Below are 21,806 nucleotides of genomic sequence, written 5' to 3' on the forward strand. Positions count from 1 at the left end.
ATCCCTGTGTATGAACGCTGTGCTGTTTTTATCGCTGTTATTTAGTAGACTGAAGCTTCTAGAATGAATAAAAGGAAAAAAAGAAAGGATAAAAGCAGTAAAGTTTTGGAGTGAAACTCTCGTTCTAGAAACGATCGCTTCCTAATTGGAGAATAGGCGTGAGGAGTACGGGAGACTACATATCCCTGCATGCAGTTTGGTTTTCGTTTAAACTACAAATCCCAGGATGCCATACTAGGGTTTTGGGGGTTTTTTTTCCCCCCTCTACTCCGCCTTGTAGGTATCTGTGGGGCTCTGCACTGTCCGCGGGGAGTGGTTTCCTGAAGACGCGGTGTGTGATTGTAGCTGGAAAACAGATAAGTGTTTTTTTGTATAAATCTATAAGAAGCAAGCTATGGCTTTGGTGAAAATAAGCCGTTGAATCCGTAAAAGACGTGGTAAGAAGGCAATTTAAGGCACCACCAGAAGACACTGTTGGGAGTGCATTTGATCTTCCCGAACGTCCGCTTTCCTGTTTTCTTCCGGGCAGCCGTGATTGAACCTCGTCAGCTGCCGTAGGCAGTGAATTGAAAGTGCTGGTCAAAATGGAAGTGAATCCCCCCAAACAGGAGCACCTGCTGGCCCTGAAAGGTACACTTTTACGAACCTAGCTCCCCTTGGTCTGTTTTCTCTTCTCTTGGTAGTTCTCGAAGACTTTGCCACCAAGGCCTCGTCCCTGGGATGTCGGCCTCGTCCTTCTTAAACACCATTAGTGCCCGCGTTTGTGCTGTGTCCTTTGGCCCCGAAGGAAGCAATTTTTCCTTCTTTGCTTTTTAGGTTTGAGACATTTTTATTACACATTCCGCTGGAATGTAATAGATACCCTATAATATCACTGATTGTGTTGTATTCTGCTGCAGTAACCAGATCGGTTTTAGAGAAGTTAAGGTCCCTAGAGGCATGTGACAAACCAATATGATGTACAGTAGGCATCTTCAATGGTTTTTCCTTGTCTCTTGTGTCTTCATGTGCCACTGACGAAGTTACCAGTCTTCAATTTGATCTGCAGAATTAGTTAGTTTTAGCATTGCCAAGGGTTTTGAAATACATAGTACAACGTATAGATTTGTTACAATTTATTGTAGTTTACTTCAGAGTAGCGTGGATGTGGGAAAATTGATGTGAACTTTTGTTTTATGTACACAGCAAAAATTTTAATTGTATCGTTACTTAGGGAAAACCAACAGGGCAGAGTTTTCCTGGAATTACTGTTTTCTGAAACCCTTTTATTTAAAAAGGTTTCAGTTTTATGTCATCTATTTTCTACTTGCACAAATGCACTTATTTCTTGGATGCTCTCCTGTGTGGTTTCCAGTAACTTTCTGTTGAACTGAGCGGAGAAGAGGTTCGATAGACATTTGAATTCAGTTGAATTGCACTTACCTTCCTTTGGCATCCATTTTGAGGGATCATTATCTGTCCTCAGTTATGATGTAGTCATCAAACATTCCAAAAGCTCACCAGTCTCATTTGTAACATAAAATCGTATGCTGATAGCTCGGTTTAATAGATCTGTCTCTGACTATATAACTAAAAAACAGCAATATTAATATAGCAATAGGACCTGTAAGCTAGCCTGAGCAAATGAGTTAGACTAAAAGGGGTTCTTTCTGGTGAAAAAGGAAAAGAAACTGTCATGTTCTTTCTTAATCGCATATCAAGTATGTAAAATAGATATTACTTAATATCTTTCATAAGTCTAAGAAACTTTTTCAAGATCACAAAACTAGTGAATAAAGGCAGTATTTCTACAAGGCCTTCCTACATCTTTCCAAGACTCTGTTGCTTCCTAATGAAGAAAACTCCATTTGCAGAGAATATTTATCTCTCCATATTCTTTGATGGGAAATTGGAACACTTCTGTTAGCTGTTTGGTTTGATTTTATGCAAATTGGAAGCTGTTTTAAATACAGTTAAATTCCAGTGATGGAGAAGCTAACTGCCATTGGGAATTTGTAGTTTTCTATTATTATTTTCTGAAAAAAAAAGATAATCTATGAAAGAGTTATTTTAACAGCCTAAAAGGACAAGTGCTTTGAAATTTACTGATAGTTTCGGCTTTATTAAAGGTCTCCAATGCTATTGTTCCCTCTTGTTAATCAAGAGTTTTCGCAAGTTTTGTGACACCTGTCTAGCTCAGTCAGTGGAGCATACAACTCTTGATTTCAGGGTGGTGAGTTCAAGCCCTGCATTGCATGTAAAGATTACTTTAAAAAATAAATAAAAAATAAAGTTTTTTAAAGAATTTTGACAAGTTTAATTGTACTAATTGTTGGATGCCAAGTATATCAACGTATATGGTCATTTAACTTTACTTTTGTATATATGTAAAAAATTGAGCTGTCACAACTTCATCATCCTCAGAGTACACCATTGAATAATTTCAATCAAAAATAAAATAATTCTCAATGCCATAATCTAAAAATGTGAAAGTATAAGGAAGAGGAAAGAAAGAAAATAAAAGCATTATTGTTTTAAGAATATGCTATATGTAGGGGCACCTGGGTGGCTCAGTCGGTTAAGCATCTGACTCCAGCTCAGGTCATGATCCCACGATCTGTGATTTCCAGCCCTTTATCAGGCTCTGTGCTGACACTCAAAACCTGAAGCCTGCTTCAGATTCTGTGTCTCCCTTTCTCTCTACCCCTCCCCTGCTCACACTCTGTCTCTCTCACTCTCAAAAATGAATAAATGTTTTTAAAAAATAAGAATAGGTTATGTTTAGGGGTGCCTGGGTGGCTTAGTCAGTTAAGTGTCCAACTTCAGCTCAGGTAATGGTCTCATGGCTGACAGGTCGGAGCCTGGAGCCTGCTTCGGATTTATTGTCTCCCTCTCTCAGGCCCTCCCCTGCTCACATTCTGTCTCTCTCTCTCAGCAATAAACATTAAAAGAAAAAGAATATGCTATGTTTAGATTCATATTAAAAATTACAGGCCTTAAGGATCACACCATTTATGAATTTAAGTTGTCAAATCAGTCAGCAGACATTAACAGTAGGCGAAAAGAATCATGATGAAATTTATTACTTCTGACTTCAGAATCAGTGATCAAATGAGTATTATGACATCATGACGAGAGTCCCCACCTATGGCCATTCTAGTAATGGGAGAATGCCTTCAAGAAGTTCTCTAATGATTTGCTGGAGAAGAGATACAACCTCTCATTTTTTTTCTACAGTTAATTAGAGTTTTAAAGAGCCTGCATTGTGGCTCATGCAGCTTTGGAAGCCTAACTGTATGCTAGAACTTACTTTCAGTGACCCAGTTTGGGGCAACTTGAAGACTTCTTTGTTCTAAGAGGAAAAAAATAGTAAGGTCTAGCCTTCTTGTTCTTCCTCTAGATTAGAATTCAGGAGCCATGGTACTAATGTTTTGATACTGTGAAAGTGCCCCATTTATACAGGGACACTTTTTAACAAAACCAGTTCCCAGCATGGATAAAATGCAAATTTTAACTGTTTTCATGTTATTAGTGCTTAGTATTAGGAATGAAAATCATTAAGTATTATGTCTATGTGTTTGGTAGAATTCATATCATTTTAAAGTATAAAATGATATATTTTTTCAAAGTATTAAAAATCAATGAGCTTCATTTTCCTCAATTGATATCTCAAAGTTTTAAGTATTATTACATTCTTGTTATCTTCAAATGAATATAATATTCTAAGAATCACTAATTTGCCCTTTGTTTCAGCTATAGTCTTAAGATTATTACCTAATATATTAATGACAGTACTTATAAAATACTTACATGTTGAGCTACACATGTTGACTACTAGCAGTTTTTTTTTATTAGAATACCTTTTGTTTTATTGTTTAACATCAATTCTATAATTTGTATTTTTAGTATATGTAATGCCATATTTAAAGTTATTTCATTTTTCATTAAACTATCATTTTGAAAATAAACAATGTTTTAGATTTAAATGCAGGTTTTTATAATATTTATATTAGTCAAGGAACAATATTTCACACAGTAACATCTGAAAATCTAAACACAGTAATCATTATTTCAGAAATATCGCCATATACCTGTTACAAAATATTCTACTCCCTGCTCATATACCTTCCTTTTCGACTTTTAAAAATCCTATTTGCATTCTGCTTAGCAAGTGGAAAGCTAGAAAGAATGTCTCTTCTATCCTCTAACAACAAAAAAGCCAAATAATCAACAAAAGTATAACTCTCTTTTTAAAAAATAAATCGGAGATCTGAGGTTGCAAGGCAAAAAAACAAAACAAAACAAAACAAAACACCCTCATTCAGTTGGCTCCAGGGAGAAAAGGGTATAAGATGAGGCAGAACATGGGAGGAAGAAGTACTAGGTACTACATGATAAGACTACTAGCAGTTTGAGGTTTACCGGGCATCTAATCCAGATCCCTTATTTTGGTGGATAGAGCATTTCCAGTTTTGTGATTACATTCTCATTTACCAACAACATTTGGTAAAATCTCATACTGGGATTGGTTTTTTTGTTTTTTTCTTTTCTCCCTATTTGTGTGTAGGTTATCCCTACCATATCTTATTCTTTGCAATACTTCCACTTTAGGTCCTGATTCCCTCTGATTTGGAAAGAAAGTCTTGTAATTATAAATTACATTCTAGTGTTGAGGAGCACATCTAAGAAATTTCCTCTTCATTAAGAATGACTGGATTACTGAAGAATGACTACAGAAGTAATATTACATTATCGACCATATGAGAGTGATCCCACACAACTGCCAAAAATTGCAGAGAAAGCACTTCAAGACTTTCCTACACGTCCACTATCAAGATTTATTCCTTGGTTCCCTCATGATGGGTCCAGACTTCCACTCAAACCTAAAAGATCACCACCTGTGATTTCTGAAGAGGCAGCTGAAGATGTGAAACTCTACTTAACCAATTCAGAACATGATGTTAAATCACAGAGTTATGATTGCACAATAGATCTTTTGGAATTTCAACCTAATTTTAAAAAAAAACAGCACTTAATCCAGTCACACACACTGAATGAACAGACTAATTCTGGAAATCTAAATAAACAATCAGAAAAGGGAAAACAACACAAGAAGAGGTTTTGGAGTGTTTCACTTCCTAACAGTAATTGTACTGAAAATATTTTTCCTTTGTCTAAAAATCTGCAAGATAGTTTAAAGGCATTGAATTTGCATTCACTTTATAGAGCAAGATGGACTATAGAACACACTATTTGTAACAACCAGACTCTAGAAGACATTTGGGCAAAACTCAATCAAATTATCAGACACAATGAACTTCCATCTTGTAATGCTACAATTCAGAGACACTTAGGCCAAATATGGGTATTCTGTGATATTATGTACTGTGAATATGTGGGTAATCTTCTTAAGAGAAGATTAGCTCTTACTGGAACAATGAATTTATGTGTACGTAAATGTGGTGTTATTTTTAGTATGTAATGAATTCCACTGATTGTCAAACAGAAGAATATTCTGAATGAACTGTGAGCTGAAATCAATAAATTTTTATGAGTTTTTAAATTTTTTGTGACTTTTTTATTTGACCCTTCAGTCATATAGCTTATTCATTTTTAGTATTGTAAAAAATAATTTGGTGATATGTATAGTTTGTTTCCTAGAAATAAATGACTATCAGGTGATGTTCATAGGCCTGTTAACTCAAGAACGGATGTATACAGGAAGGCGAATCTATGAGAGTATTTGATAAAATGCTAACAAAATTTACTCTAAAACAATGGTAGCAGTTCCATAATTTTATTTTTCCCTGACAAGCTGTCTACCCTCAGATGAATGTTAACTCAAATTCAATGAAAAAATGATGTGGAGAATATCATATGAATTTAGCTTCATTTGCCAACTTATCAAGACCATTTTTTGAGAATTTTTAAGATGAGCTCCTGCAAAATGATTCACTTTGATATAAAATACTCAAAATAACCAGAATTTTAGTTCATAAACTTGAAATCATTCAGGAACTAGATAGGCAAGACTGTAGAATATGATTCTCCCTAATTTAATTTTGAAGTTCTTTCTAAGCAAAATGTATATATAAGTTGAATTTGGCCCAATTCATTAGTTTGTAACCTCAAGCCTATCTCTTTCATAATTTATTGAAGACTTCTAAAAGTTTTTTTTTATAGGATAATAGATGAAACCTGAATTTCATAACTAAATGAAGAGTCTGTCTTTTGTGAGTTCGAATGAGAATGGCTCTACGTATGACACTATTTGCTGTGAATAGTGAATGTTGGATTTGTTCCTCAGCTGAAAGTCACATATACTTTTTGGCCTCCTTAATTTTTGACTACGAACCTGATCTAACATTCATTACATTCAGTCTAACATGCTGAATGTAAGACTATCATTTAATTACCTTTTTTTTCTTTTGCTGGTTTGTTTTTTAAACTCCACATAGGAGCTCCTCTGACAGGTTTGTTTTTTTTTTTAATGTTTATGAGAGAGAGAACACAAGTAAGGGACGGGCAAAAAAAGAAAGGGAGACACAGAATCCAACACAGGCTCCAGGCTTGAAGCTGTCAGCGCAGAGCTTGAATTGAGACTCTAACCAACAACCATGAGATACATGACTTGAGCCAAAGTCGGACGTTTGACCACAGTCACCAAGGCGTCCTGTCTGCTAGGTTTTTTTTTTAACCTTGCTTTTATTGGTATTTGCTCTTTTCCAGCCAACATTATGTGTAACTTTTGAGGTCCATTAATTTGTTATAAGACAGGGAATACTGCATTTTAAATCTGTATTTGATAGTGACATACTTTGGATCTTCCTTCAAATAATGAGATAGTTTTATATTTCTAACAGGGTTTTTCCAGTTAGTATTTAAGAATCTGCATTATAATGAACTATGCTTTATTGTAGTTTTCTTTGAATCCATAAAATGATAGTATTTCTTACCCACTGCTATCCCCCACCTCCACCCCTGCTGATTTTTACCCTTTTTGAAAATATGAAGAGGAGTGCCTGGGTGGCTCAGTCAGTTAAGTGTCTGACTTCAGCTCAGGTCATGATTTCTTGGTTCATGAATTCGAGACCCTCATTGGTCTCTGTGCTGACAGCTCAGAGCCTGGAGCCTGCTTCAGATTCTGTGTCTCCCTCTCTGTCTGTCCCTCCCCTGCTGATGCTCTGTCTTTGTCTGTCTCTCAAAAATAAATAAACATTAAAAAAATTTTTCTTAAGAAAACATTTTTTATAGTTTGTCAAGTTAGTTTCCATATAACACGCAGTACTCATCCCAACGAGTGCCCTCCTCCATGCCCATCACCCATTTTCCCCTCTCCCCCACCTCCTTCAACCCTTAGTTTGTTCTCAGTACTTAAGAGTCTCTTATGGTTTGCATCCCTCCCTCTCAACTGTTTTTTTCCCCTTCCCCTCCCCCATGGTCCTCTGTTAAGTTTCTCCTGTTCGAAATATGAGTGAAAACATATGATATCTGTCCTCTGCCTGACTTATTTCACTTCGCATGACATCCCTGAGTTCTATCCACATTGTGACGAAAGGCCAGATTTCATTCTTTCTCATTGCCCTATAGTATTCCATTGTATATGTAAACCACATCTTTTTGATCCATTCATCAGTTGATGGACATTTAGGCTCTTTCCATGATTTGGCTATTGTTGAAAGTGCTGCTATGCACATCGGGCTCAAACCCACAAACTGCGAGACCATGACCTTAGCCAAAGTTGGACACTTACCCAAATGAGCCACCCAGGTGCCCCCATAGAATTATTTTTTCTAATGCATTATTTATTTTTGATACAGAACATGAGCAGGGGAGGGGCAGAGAGAGAGAGGGAGACACAGAATCTGAAGCAGGCTCCAGGCTCCGAGCTGTCAGCACAGAGCTCGACGCAGGGCTCAGACCTACAAAAGTGAGATCATGACCTAAGCCTGAGTTGGAGGCTTAACCCACTGAGTCCCCCAGGCATTCCCCCCCAGAGAATTATTTTTAATGTTTGTTTATGTTGAGAGAGCCAGAGAGCAGGAGAGGGGCAGAGAGAGAATCCCAAGTAGGCACTGCATAGTGCTGAGCCTGATATGGGGCTCTTTCTCATAAACCCTGAAATCTTGACCTAAGCCAAAACTGAGAGTCAGTCCCCTAATCAACTGAACCACCCAGATGCCCCCAGAGAATTACTTTTTAAAATTTTATATATATGTATGTATGTGTATATGTGTGTATATATTATATATACTTTTTTTTTTTTTTTTTTGACAAAGAACACTCGGGAGAGGGAGAATCTTAAGAGATACCAGCTCAGGGCAGATCCTAATGCAGGGTTCCATCTCAGGACCTTGAGGTCAGGACCAGAATGGAAATCAAATGTCAATGCTTAACGAACTGAGCCACCCAAATGCCCCTATGTAGTCTTTTTAATTGGCGAACTATCCTCTGGAAGCATCATTCTTATGTATAAATGTAGACAGTGGTACCAGATTTGTAGTCCTGAGAACTGAATGTGTAATATTTAGCATACCACCTAGCACTAGTAAATGCTATTAAATATTAGCTCTGCAAGTGACTTCAGAAATTTTAAGATTAACATTTGTTGCCTATTTCAACAGTTATCTATTTATATTATATTTTTATTTTATCTTTATTTTATTTTATTTTTCCTTTATTTATATAAGCTCTACACCCAGCGTGGGGCTTGAACTTAGAACCCTGAGACCAAGAGTTGCATATTTTACCAACTGAGCCGGCCAGTCACCCCTCAAACCCATCTATTTAATATAACATTGTTCAGTGGCCTCAGTTCATAAAACTTATACATAAAATACTATTTACTTGAGGATTTGGATGAGTTGCTAATTCTTTCATTTACAAAGATCTATAGAATATACTGTGTGCCAGAACCAATGTCAAGCAACAAAGCCACAAAACTAAACATAATATATAACAACCTAAACCTCATGGACTTTTGATTAGAGTGCGGTAAATAAGTACATATATCAGTCCATGATAAATACAAGGGGCTATGAGAGAAGCATGTGAGCTGTTATTTCTTTTTTGGAAAAGATGACATTTAAGCTGAGACCAAGATGAGAAAGGCACTAAGTAAATTTAATATGAATGACATAACTGGTTAGTAGCTAGAGGTGGTACATGTTTACATATGCTAAATACCACTTATACTGTGAATAGGCCTTTTAGGTCAATAGTCTTTACAGTTTGGGGGTTTGATTTGAATGAACTTTTTTTTAGAGTTTATTTTGGGGGAGAGAGAGAGAGAGAGAGAGAGAGAGAGAGAGAGCACACACACGCAAGCAGGAGTAAGCCGCGGGCAGAGAGAAGGAGAGAAAATCCCAAGCAGGCTCTGCCCTGTCAGCACAGAGCCTGACATGGGGCTCGAACCCACAAACCCATGAGATCATGTCCAGAGCCTAAACTAAGAGTCGGACACTTAACCAACTGAGCCACTTAGGTACCGCTGAATTTTCTGAAATATTTTACAAGTTTGTATAATTTTAATGTTATATTTTGGTGTTTATTTTGATGTGACCAAATGTCAGTCATTAGAAATTATCGAAAAAGATTTTTAGTAGTTAGAATGTTTCAGTAGTTAGAATGCCTTATCCACACTAAACAAAATAAACATAAATTTTCACTTTTTTAAGTTTTCTGTGGCTTAATTTTTGCCTGTTAACTATTTGATATGTAGGCATTTCATTTGACACTTGAAATCAATTTGTAAATTTAATTTTTTTTATTTTTTCTAGATAACTAAACAGTTCTAGCACTTTATAAAGTTGAGTTACTTTTGCTTCATTCTAATAATCTTTTTTAACTAATATATCTGTATGGTCTTGCATTAGTAAGCCAATTAGTTGATTTTAGACTTAAATGTTTTAATATATGATAAATCCAATTCTTCCTCATTTTTCCCCCATTAATTTCTTTTTTTAAATATTCTTCCTCTTTTTTTTAATTTTTGTTAATGTTTTATTTATTTTTGATACAGAGAGAGACAGAGCATGAGAGGGGGAGGGGCAGAGAGAGAGGGAGATGCAGAACTGAAAGCAGGCTCCAGGCTCTGAGCTGTCTGCACAGAGTCTGACGCGGGGCTCAAACCCACGAACGTGAGATCTGACCTGAGCCGAAGCCGGAGGCTTAACCGACTGAGCCACCCAGGCGCCCCCCTTCCTCTTTTTTTTAAATTTTTTTTAAATGTTTTATTTATTTTTGAGACAGAGAGAGACAGAGCATGAGCGGGGAAGGGAAGAGAGAGGGGGACACACAGAATCAGAAGCAGGCTCCAGGCTCTGAGCTGTCAGCACAGAGCCCAACACGGGGCTCGAACCCACAAATGTGAGATCATAACCTGAGCCAAAGTCAGAGGCTTAACCAACTGAGCCACCCAGGTGCCCCCCCCCATTAATTTCTTAAGCTTATTTTTACTTGTTTTCCTAAACTTAGACACATTCTTTTATGTCCCAAGAACAAATCTTAGTTTTGATTGGAATTTTAAAAAGCTATGTGTTAAGTGATAACTTTGTAATTTCTATTCAAAATTAATACTACTTACAGGTGCACTTATTGAACTTCCAGTGGCCAGCGATTAGAACCGAGAGACAAAGCTCGCAAAGATTCTTTTGGTGTGAAATTATGGTTTGATGTTCAGAATGGTGCATCAAAACTTTTTTCCCTGTCTGGCTGATATTTTGTTAATATTGTTCACAGTGAAAACACTCAGGATATTTTTTTAAGCCTTGTTCTCATATACCATAAACTTTAAAATCCCTCTTTTTTCCACTTATTCTATAATGTATATAATCATGAGGTTATGAATAAATCATGTAAGATTTTTTGTTGTAAATTAATACTTTAGTAGTATTTAATATTTAGTAATATTTTAGTGTAATTTTGAGAAGTACTTAATATTATATTTAGGAAGCTTTTAGGTTGTATTTGATATTAGTCTAGAATTGATGAACTTGGGAATACTGGCCCAAAGCAGTATTAATATTTTCTTTTTGTTTTTCTTAATTCACAGTGATGCGGTTAACTAAACCTACTTTATTCACCAATATTCCAGTAACATGTGAAGAAAAGGACTTACCTGGTATGCTTTGTTCTACTTGCACCTAGGGAAAAGTTTCAACCTGGACTGCCCGTATTACCTTGGAATAAGCATAGCCTTGCCAGTCTTACGCTAAGTCTTTGCTGCATTCTTTATTGTCTCTTTTTGTACAGTGTGAGTGGTGCTATCCAAGTGGTAGGTCTCATTCATAATCTCATAAGTCAAGACTACTCTTGCTCTCCTGTGGCAACAGGAGGTGTGCATTCATAGTCATGATATCAGAGTTTTATTTATCCTCATATATTCCATCAACATGGGTATTAGCATTCCCTTTATTTAAATTTATTGGAGTTATCTTTAATATATTTTATATTTCATGACCTTCCTTCTCCCTTATTTCTGAAGTGTTCATTCTCTGTGAAAGTAGAATTTTTTGGCACACATTTGTTGGAGTGAAGATTACAAATTAGATTATTTTAATGGAAGCTATTTTTTTAAGAAGTAAAATTTAATTACAACGTACATGTTAGAATTTGATGTTTTTCTCTTTCTATAGGAGATCTCTTTAACCAACTCATGAGAGATGATCCTTCAACTGTTAATGGTGCAGAAATTTTAATGTTGGGAGAAATGTTGACTTTACCACAGAATTTTGGGTAAGAATGATAACATTGACTTAAAGCATGCCACAGTACTTTAAAGCCATTGCAAATTATGTTTTCATAAAATAACTATGGAATGGAAAAATACTACATGGTACCTTAAAACGGTGTAAAAAAATTTTTTTTACCAAAATTATACTGGGTAAGATACATACCAAAATATGAATAGAAGTTTCTAGGATGATAAAATTTTAACTTTCTTCTTTAGATCTTACTGTATTATTTAATGATCATGTATTCCTTTTATTTTCACTAACTTAACCTAAATATCTTTCGGATGCAACTTTTTGCTCACTTACACAGCTGTCTCCCGACATAAGTTATCGACTTGTCATTTTATTAGGAACTCTCAATTTTTGTTCCTTCTTACTCCTAGCTCTTCTCTTATTCTAGATTATTAATGAGATAGAAGCTCCTGGTTTCACTGTGTTTAAGACCACATGGAATTTTTCAGGTTTTTTTAAAAGTTTTACAGAATGTAACTAGTATCTTGAAAGCTTGGAAATATATTCACATAAAATATTTTTGTATTTTTTTTGTAACACATATTTATACACATGTATTTTTATAAAATATACTTCAATAAAAAACAAGGTTAATCCAGTAGTCATGATTTTTATTAGAACAACTTAGAAAAATAAAACAAATTAGTAAAAACCACTGAGATCAATTACTTGGGTCTCTTCCAGATTCAGGGATTAAGTTATTCCAAAAATTGCCTTTTTCTAGCCTCCTAATAAATCATAAGACGTTTAACATGGTTCTGATTTCAGTGGCTTATATCTGAGGAAACTGCCTGTGCCATAGTTGAGGGCTAGCTGTATATCACGTTTTATAGAGTAAATCAGTATTTTGAATTGTCCTGAGTAATCAGTGAGCAACCTAAGGTACACAAAGGGATGCTGATGCAGTATGTCAGCTGATCTCTAACCTTTAGTAAATTATTCTCCATTTAAAGTTCTCAGTGGTGCTCAAGTAGAATATTTGTGTTAAACCTTGAATGGATTTCTGCCTAAAAGTTTATTTTATTTTACAGGAATATATTTTTGGGAGAGACCTTTTCCAGTTATATCAGCGTTCATAATGATAGCAATCAAGTTGTAAAAGATATATTAGTAAAAGTAAGTGGCATTCTTGTTTGGGATATATGTATTTTTTTAGCTTGTTAATTTCTATTATGTTTCTGAAACTTCATTAAAATGCATTTTGATACTGGACTTTTTAATTGTCATTAACAACAAGCATACTTGAGCACCTAAAGGTATAAGATATTATGCTAAGCACAGAATCATCTTTCCTTATCTTGCAAGGTTATGATAGCTTGGGTGAGAAAATGTACAGTCACTGATTTAAATATTTATTAATAATTTATGATAAACATAATATTTGAAAGAGGAGGAAAGATCTCAAAGGCTTATTAGAGGAAAAGGAACATGACAGGATCTTTAAAGAATGGTGGGATTTAGAGAGAAAGAGGGACATGATAATCAGGAGCAGAGGCATAGGAATCCATAATGTGTTCTTGTAACAGTGAACAGAATTCGCTTGATAGAAGTAGGTAAGGGTAGGGGCACCTGGGTGGCTCAGTCGGTTAAACGTCCAACTTTGGATCAGGTCATTTTCTCACCGTTCATGAGTTCGAGCCCCACAGCAGGCTCTCTGCTTTCTGTGCTGAGCCTACTTCCTATCCTCTGTCCTCTCTCTCTGTCCCTTCCCTGCTCCCTCTCTTTCTCACAAATAAATTAAAAAAAAAAAAGTAGGTAAAGTTACAGAGATGTGTAGTAGCCATAAAGTGGAGTATCTTGAAAGGTTATAGCTAAAGGTTTTAGCCTTTTTTTTTTTTTTTAATTTAAGGCAGTAGACAGCAAAGGTATTCACACTGTTGGAAGATTTATATGAAAGCATTATATGGGATGGTTTATAGCAAATACAGATTGTCACAGTAGTTCAGAAATCAAGAGATAGATAGATAAGGTACCTGAGTGGCTCAGTTGGTTAAGCATCCGACTTCGGCTCAGGTCATGATCTCATGGTTTAATGGTTCGAGCCTCATGTCAGGCTCTCTGCTGACAACTTAGAACCTCGAGCCTGCTTCAGATTCTGTGTCTGACTCCCTCTCTCTGTGTCCCTCCCCCCTTCATGTTCTCTCTGTCTCTCAAAAATAAAACATTAAAAAAATTTTTTTAATAAAAAAAATCAAGAGGTAGAATATGCTAACTCAATTAAACAATCTGAAATTTATTCAGGAAGGGAAAGAACATAAAGTAAAACTTTACTGTAGGTCAGAGAGAAGTCATCAAAGCTGTCTTCACATGGTGAGTTTAGGTTACTAGAGCATTGCCAAAAGGGAAGTCCAATTAAAAGGAGCTTGAAATGGCTCCTGTGTGGTTCAGTCGATTGAGCGTTTGACCTTAGCTGGAGTTATGATCTCCCTGGTTTGTGAGTTTGAGCCCCACACCGGGCTCCCTGCTGTCAATGCTGAAGCCTTTGGGTCCTCTATCCTCTTCTCTCTCTGCCCCTCCCCTGCTCATGCTCCTGTTCTCTCTCTCTCTCTCAAAAGTAAATAAACATTAAAAAATATGAGCTTGAAAATATCAGCAAGTATTAGAATTGAAAAGGTCCTCAGAGAGCCAGTATGCAGAATTTCATATATGACCCAACTTCAGAAACTGGATGCAAAATTTTGCATATGTGATTGTATGTTTGTTATACTATGAATGGAGGTTCTGCCATTTATTAGGTCAGGAGTTAGCAGATTATATAGCATGCTGGCCAAATTTGGTCTCTTGCCTGTTTTTATAAGGCCTTTGCACTACAAATGGTTTCTCTATTTTCAAATGATTGAAAAGAAACAATCTTACTTTGTTAGGTGAAAATTATATGAAGTTCAAATGTCAGTCTCCATGAATAAAGTTTTGTTGGCACACAGCCATTAAATACAGTCATTCATTTATGTATCATCTGTGGCAGATTTCAAGCTACAACTGGAGAGTTGTAAAGTTTGAAGTATTTGTTATCTAAGCTTTTAGATAGGTTTGATTCTGAGAACTTTGAGAACATACACTTTTTTCCTGGCATACAGTTAGCATTCAGTAAAGGATGAATTTATTTTCATAAGGTGAATAAATCAGCAAATGCATATGATTTAAATTAGTATTTAAAAGAACAAATAACATAATAGCATAATTACTATAAAATATGTATTTATATTTCTGTTGCTTTTATTCAGTTTTAATTTCCATAAAGAGGGGCGCCTGGGTAGCTTAGTCGGTTGGGCCTCCGACTTCGGCTCAGGTCAGATCTCACGTTTGTGGGTTCGAGCCCCACGTCAGGCTCTGTGCTGACCGCTAGCTCAGAGCCTGGAGCCTGCTTCCGGTTCTGTGTCTCCTTCTCTCTCTGCCCCTTCCCCTCTCATGCTCTATCTCTCTCTGTATCAAAAATAAATAAAACATTAAAAAAATTTAATTTCCATAAAGATAGGGGTGTTAAATAATAATTGTAACTAATGTTTATTGAACAGTGCAGTGCCCACCAAGAATTATCTTAGTTTCTCAGGTAAGACATTCAGATTCACAAGATACAAATAAGCCATTTTTGACTTAAAAATAACTGAAGAGGATATAGATCAGGAACCACAGCATAGTATTCGCCTGTATTTTCATTTTTATGTTGTCTATTAAATTTTAGGTGTCGATGGGGCGCCTGGGTGGCTCAGTCGGTTGAGCATCTGGCTTTGGCTCAGGTCATGATCTCACAGTTCATTGGTTCAGGCTCCGCATTAGGCTCTGTGCTGACAGCTAGCTCAGAGCCTGGAGCCTGTCTTTGGATTCTGTGTCTTTCTCTCTCTCTGACCCTCCCCTGCTCATGCTGTCTCTCTCTCAAAAATTTTGCTTCCTGTTTTTTTTTTTTTACTCTTGATTAAACTAGCTCCTGGTTCGTATATTTTAATTTTTTTCAAAACAGGAATTTTTGTTACATATTTAATGTTTTTTTCCCTACCTCAGTGATTTTTGCTTTTAATGAGCTCCTTTCTTGTGCTTCTCATTATTTACTTTGTTCTTTTCTAGCTTCTTCATCTAGGGATATGATTTTTAAAATTTTATTCTTTATTTCTATTGATAAAAGTGAATTTTCTTCTGATTGACTGCTTTAAATATATCCTACAGATTCTAATATGTAGCGTTTTCAGTATGATTATTTTTAAGGCATTCTATAATTTTATTTGTATTTCCCTTCTACCCAAGAGTTGTTTTATAGGTTTTCCAGATAGAAAGGCTTTTTATTCTTTAGTGTTAATGATCTTTAGTTTTATTGCATTGTAATCAGTTTTGTTCTTGTTTTATTCCTACTTCTAGAGCTTGCTAATGTTTTCTTTGTGATCTAACACCAATTTTTATGAATGTTGTATGTGTATTTGAGAAGAAGGTGTATTATCTATTATCCATTGTAAAGCTAGATATGCACTGATGGTGTTGTTAGGTTTCCTTATCTTTATTTCCCTTTAAAAAATTTTTTTTGGTCTACTTGATCTACTGAAAGTGACATGTTAATCTCATATTGTTAATGTGCTTCTATTTATATCTTTTATACATTTTTACTTTATAAAGGCTATGCTGTTTGGTTCACAGGTATTTATACTTGTTATTTTTCATTTTGATTTGTGTTTTACAGCACTATAAGTTTCCTCCTTTGCCGTGCTTTTTGGCTTGAATCTTAATTGAGGTGTCTATATCACTACCCTTGTTTTGTTAATGTTTCCTGTTTCCAAAAGCCTGATATGCTTTTATTCATCTTTTTAATTTTAGCCTTTAGCAATCATTTTTTTATTAATGCCTCTTTTATACAACATATAATTGGGTCTTTAAGTGTATTATATTTCTATCTGATATGACTTTTTTCTTCACATAACATGTTTTCGTTCCTTATTTTCAAATAATTTTTGTATATAGAAAGGTTTGTATTATTGTTTTAGTTTTTGCCTTTATATTTATGCCTTTTATGATATTCCCCCTTCCCTGTTTCTTACCTAGCTGCTTACCATAAAGCTTTTCATCTTTAATATCATCCTTTATCTCTTACCTATTGCTTACACCACTTTCCTTCTTCCCTTTCTCTTATCTTCCCATTTTTATCTGCATATTGATTGGATAGAGATTTCTCAAGTAGATTGCTCAGGACATGCTTGTGGGTATGATATTCTCTGAGCCTTTACATATTCAAAAATGTTTTTATACTTGAAGGATGGTTTGGCTGGATATAAAATCCTTTGTTTACATTTTCTTTCTTTATGTTTAATGAAAACGCTACTCCTTTGTTACTTACCTATGTATGTTGTGGGTTTTTTACTCTTCTTAAACGTTTATTTTTATTTTTGAGACAAAGTGTGAGTGAGGAGGGGGCAGAGAGAGAGGGAGACAAAGGACCCCAATCAGGCTCTGTGCTGACAGCAGCAAACCCCATTCAGGTCTCAAACTCACAAACCACAAGACCATGACCTGAGCCGAAGTCAGGCACTCAACTGACTGAGCCACCCAGGCACCCCTATATATGTTATTTTTGAGAGGACTAATGCCAGTCTAGTTTTTTTTTGCCTTATAAGTTATTTGATAATTTTTTCCTGGAGGCCCTGGGGATTTTTTTCTGTATGTTTTATAATTGGTCTTTTGATACCATTTCTCTGATACCAAGCAGACCCTTTCAGTATGTAGATTTAGATCTTTTGTTGCTAGAAAGTATTCATGGGTTATATTTTAATAGTGGTTTTATTCCATTATTTCCTTTAGCATATTGCATTTTTAATTTGGTTTGTGTCTTTTTTGTCTTTTTATTTATTTATTTATTTTTATTTTTGAGAGAGAGAGACGCGTGAGCACAGGAGGGTCAGAGAGAGAGGGAGCCACAGAATCTGAAGACAGCCACAGAATCTGTCAGCAGAGAGCCTGATGTGGGGCTTGAACCCACAAACCATGAGATCATGGCCTAAGTCAAAGTCGAACATTCAACCAGCTGAGCCACCCAGGAGCCCCTTTTTTGTCTTTTTCTTTCCTGAATTCAATCAATTATTTACATTCTTCTTTAAAAAATTTTAGCTCCACACTAAACCAACAACAACAACAACTAACCAAAAAATTTTTTAGTCTTAGTTTTAAAATGTCTCATTCCTGTGGTGTCTGGGTGGCTCAGCCAGTTAAGCTGCCAACTCATGATTTTGGCTCAGATCATGATCTCGTAGTTGTGAGTTCAAGGCCCACATAGGGCTCTGTGCTCACATTATGGAGCCTGTTTCCAATTCTCTCTCTTCCTCTCTCTGCCCCTCCCGTGCTCTCAAAAATAAATAAATCATAAAAAAATTTTTTTAATTTCTCATTCCAGGTGTTTTTTCATATTTCACGTGGGGTTTTTTTGAGGGTATTTAATTACAGTTTTGTTCTGCTTTACTATTGGTTTTGTGTGGCATTTTTTTTATCCATGAATTATTTCATTGTCTTTTTTCTTTTTACAGTATTTTTGCATAGATGAAGCCTATTGGTGGATTTTCATTCTGTGCAATGCACTTTGGGTGCTTTGATATTCCTAATTCAAAAACACCCTCTTAAAGCAGTGGGAGCAAAATGTGGTTTCTTTATTGGGTGGCTTTTGGTAGAGGAAGAAAGGGTTGTGTGTTCTCACATTTCCTCTTTTCATATGAATTGTAGTGTCCTAAATTTTTCCTCTTCACTGCAGTTTCCACAAGGTGTCTCTCTTTTTTAACTGTTTTTCCCCTGAAGTGTATTCTTCCAAGAGTGGCTGTTCACACACATGGTCAAGACCCTTTCATGAAGACTGTGCTCTCATATTCTCACCTTCTCATTATTTTCACACTTTATCGGCTCTGTCTTTCTGAAAATGGTTTAGATCATCTCCACTCTTCTGTCCTTTTTTAAAAACTTTCATTATGTTTATTTATTTTGAGAGAGAGAGAGAGGTAGGGGAGGGAGGGAGGGACAGAGAGAGAGGGAGACAGAATCCAAAGCAGGCTCCAGGGTGTGAGCTATCAGTGCACAGCATGACAAGGGGCTCAAACCCAGAACCGTGAGATCATGATCTGAGCCGAAGTCAGATGCTCAACTGATGGAGCCTCCCAGGCATCCCACTTCTCTCTATTCTTAGCTCTCTCTTCATCTCAACTTTTCCTGAACTTTTCTTAATCTTTGCAAAGGCTCATGGCAAGAGTATGAGAAATAGCTTGCAAAAATTTGGTATGTATGTACTTATAGGTAATTTGATTATACTAACACAAGGTTTAGTATAGTTTTAATTGCTTTTTTTGTGTTTTTTGTTTTTGTTTTGAGGATAACTTGAGAGATTCACAATTATACTGCTACTATTACCTTGGCTACCCAGAATTCTACCTTCCACGCTGTCAGCCAAGAGCCCCACTCAATGCAGGCCTGGAACTCACAAACTTTGAAATTGTGAGCTGAACCAAAGTCAGACGATTAACTGACTAAACCACCCAGGTGCCCCAAAGCTTTAATTTTTTATAGCTCTTGGAATTTTGGAATCCCGGAAAAGAAACTGTCAATCTGTACTTTTTTTATTCTTTTACTGTCAGCTTAGTGTTGTTTTTGAGTATGAAAATGCTTATAATAATCTATCATGTTTAACTAGAAACCCACTAGGGTTTGTTTTGTTTTGTTTTATTCTTTTAGAGAGAGAGACAGAGAGAGAGAGAAGCAGGACTCAAACTCATGAACCATGAGATCTTGACCTGAGCCAAAGTGAGATGCTTAACCGATTGAGCCAAAGGGTTTCTTTTTTTTTTAATGTTTATTTTGAGAGGGAGGAAGCATGTGTGTGGGTGGAGTAGAGAAAGAGCAAGAGTCCCAAGTAGGCTCCATGCCATCAGCACAGAGCCCAACATGGGGCTGGATCCCAGAAACTGTGAGTGAGATCATGTCTTAAGCCAAAATCAGAAGTCAGATGCTTAACTAAGTCACGCAGGCACCCCATTTGTTTGTTTTTTAATTAATAAAAGAAATCCCTGTGTCTGAAAACTTTAGCATGCTACATAAAAAAAAAAGTGTTCTAGAAACAAAAACAATGTATTTAGTGTGCTATAAATAAAAAATAATGGATAACCCTTATAGTCTATACCAGTAATTCTTTTTTTTTTTAATGTTTTTTATTAATTTTTGATACAGGAGAGACAGAGCATGAGAGGGGAAGGGTCAGAGAGAGAAGGAGACACAGAACCGGAAGCAGGCCCCAGGCTCTGAGCTAGCTGTCAGCACAGAGCCTGACGCGGGGCTCGAACCCACGAACGTGAGATCTGACCTGAGCCGAAGTCGGAGGCTTAACCGACTGAGCCACCCAGGCGCCCCTACCAGTAATTCTTAAACTTTAGAAAATATATCATCTGGAGGGCTTGTTAAATGCTGATGGCTGAGGCTCATTCCCAGAGTTTCTGATTTGATCAGTCTGAAATGGTGCCCAAGAAATTCCATTTCTAATGTGTTCTAGACAGTCCTACTTGCTAGAATTATAGCAGGAAACAGAACAGAGAAGGCCTCTATTCTCTTGAAGCTTATTCTAGATCTTTGAAAATTTTTTCTCTATTCCTGAATACAAATTCCTTATTTAAACCAAACTTTCTTTTTTTTATTAAAAAAAATATTTTTACTGTTTATTTGAGGGGGAGAGAGAAAGCGGGGGGGGGGGAGGGAGATAGGGGATCCAAAGCAGACTCTGTGCTGACAGCAAGGAGCCCGATGTAGGGCTCAAACCCAGAAATCATAGATCATGACCAGAGCTGAAGTTGGATGCCTAACTGATTGAGCCACCCAGACGTGCCCCCCAAACTCTTTCCTAATGGCCTCTAAAGACTTACCTGAAATGCTTCCTTCTCTCTTCACCTTCCTCTTGGCCTGTTCAAATTCTACTCATCCCCAAACAACAGAGAGCCTACCCTGCAATTTAAACTGTATTCTCCTACCCCATGCCAGCCTTCCCATTTCGTCTATTCTTTTCTCCAAACATTTCAGTTCAGCAAGGACAGAGATTTAGGTCTGTTTTGTTTACTGATGTTTCTCCAGCTCCTGGAGAAGTCCTGGCAGAGGTAATAAGGAAATAAATGTTTGGTGCAGCACTATTTATAATAGGGAAAAGGAGGAAGATAAAAGTGTTCAGCCATGTATAAATTAATACTATTATGATTACTTTTACAAAATTACACATAGGAAAACATATTAGACAGAAAATCCATGGGTTTGACTGTTTCTTTTGTTTTCCCCTTCTCTGATTTCTAAAATGTTTAAGAAATTTTTAATCTCATCCCATTACTTATTAGTTGTATAACCTTGGGAGAGTTGTTACTTCTCTGTACCTTGGTTTCATTGTCTGTAAAATAGGAATAGTACAACTCCCTACTTTAGGATTCTGACTGTTGAGTAGTGTGCTTAGGAACAAGGCCTTGTACACAGAAAGTGCCATAAAATTGTTGTTCCTATATTGTATAACTGAATATAAAGACCAAAGAGATAGCACTAATAAGTATCCTGCTTCAAAGTGCTGGCATTAAGAATGTTAGATTAGAATTAACTGTAGAAAACCTGTTTGTTTTTTTTAAGAAACAGAAACTTAATAGAATCCTAGATTTTATGTAAAAATCTCCCCTAATCCCCATGACCTAATGTGATCTTCACTTTCTCTGAAGTTTTCTTGACATTGGCTTCGAAGTTTTATCATAACTTGATTCAGTATTCCACAGATATTTCTTACTTGCCTACCGTGATGTGAGGCATCAGGTTGTAGTAGTGAGCAACAGGTTCCTGCCTCCATAGACCTTACTTTTCCGGGAGGGTGGGCAGAAACAGTGATACAAAATCATATAAGTAAGGTAACTATAGATTGTGATAAATGTCACAAGGGATTAAGTTTGAATGTGACAGAAAGTAAGTGAGATTAAGGGAGAAAGCCATTTATGACAATTAGAGTGAGAAGTGTTCAAAAAGAAAGGAGGAGAGGAATATAATAGCAACAGGGTATTAAGTTAGAGAAGGTGGTGACTTTAATGCTGATCTCTAGTTGTACAAATAACACCTAAT

General features: G+C 36.2%; 2 protein-coding genes across 7 annotated transcripts in view; both read left to right on the top strand.

Moving 5' to 3' along the window:
* Positions 1-542: 542 nt before the first annotated feature.
* On the top strand, positions 543-5,542 carry SHLD3 (shieldin complex subunit 3). 2 transcript variants are annotated; one of them, XM_029942335.1, is made up of 2 exons: positions 543-630; positions 4,591-5,542. In XM_029942335.1, the coding sequence occupies exon 2, from the start codon at positions 4,706-4,708 to the stop codon at positions 5,459-5,461; it is 756 nt and encodes a 251-aa protein (XP_029798195.1). In that variant the 5' UTR covers positions 543-630; positions 4,591-4,705; the 3' UTR covers positions 5,462-5,542. The 2 variants fall into 2 exon arrangements, with proteins under 2 accessions (XP_029798195.1, XP_029798196.1); XM_029942336.1 differs by lacking the exon at positions 543-630 and adding an exon at positions 3,169-3,348.
* Positions 547-21,806, top strand: part of TRAPPC13 (trafficking protein particle complex 13) — a 37,801-nt gene continuing 16,541 nt past the window's right edge. For all 5 annotated transcript variants that reach the window (XM_029942329.1, XM_029942330.1, XM_029942331.1 and 2 more), the window contains exons 1-4: positions 547-630; positions 11,033-11,101; positions 11,616-11,715; positions 12,758-12,842. In XM_029942329.1, coding sequence (XP_029798189.1) covers positions 585-630; positions 11,033-11,101; positions 11,616-11,715; positions 12,758-12,842 — 300 coding nt within the window. In that variant the 5' untranslated portion in view covers positions 547-584. The remainder of the gene's footprint in view (positions 631-11,032; positions 11,102-11,615; positions 11,716-12,757; positions 12,843-21,806) is intronic.

The sequence above is a fragment of the Suricata suricatta genome, chromosome 6 (assembly GCF_006229205.1).
Source record: "Suricata suricatta isolate VVHF042 chromosome 6, meerkat_22Aug2017_6uvM2_HiC, whole genome shotgun sequence".
NCBI classification, from domain to species: Eukaryota; Metazoa; Chordata; class Mammalia; order Carnivora; family Herpestidae; genus Suricata; species Suricata suricatta.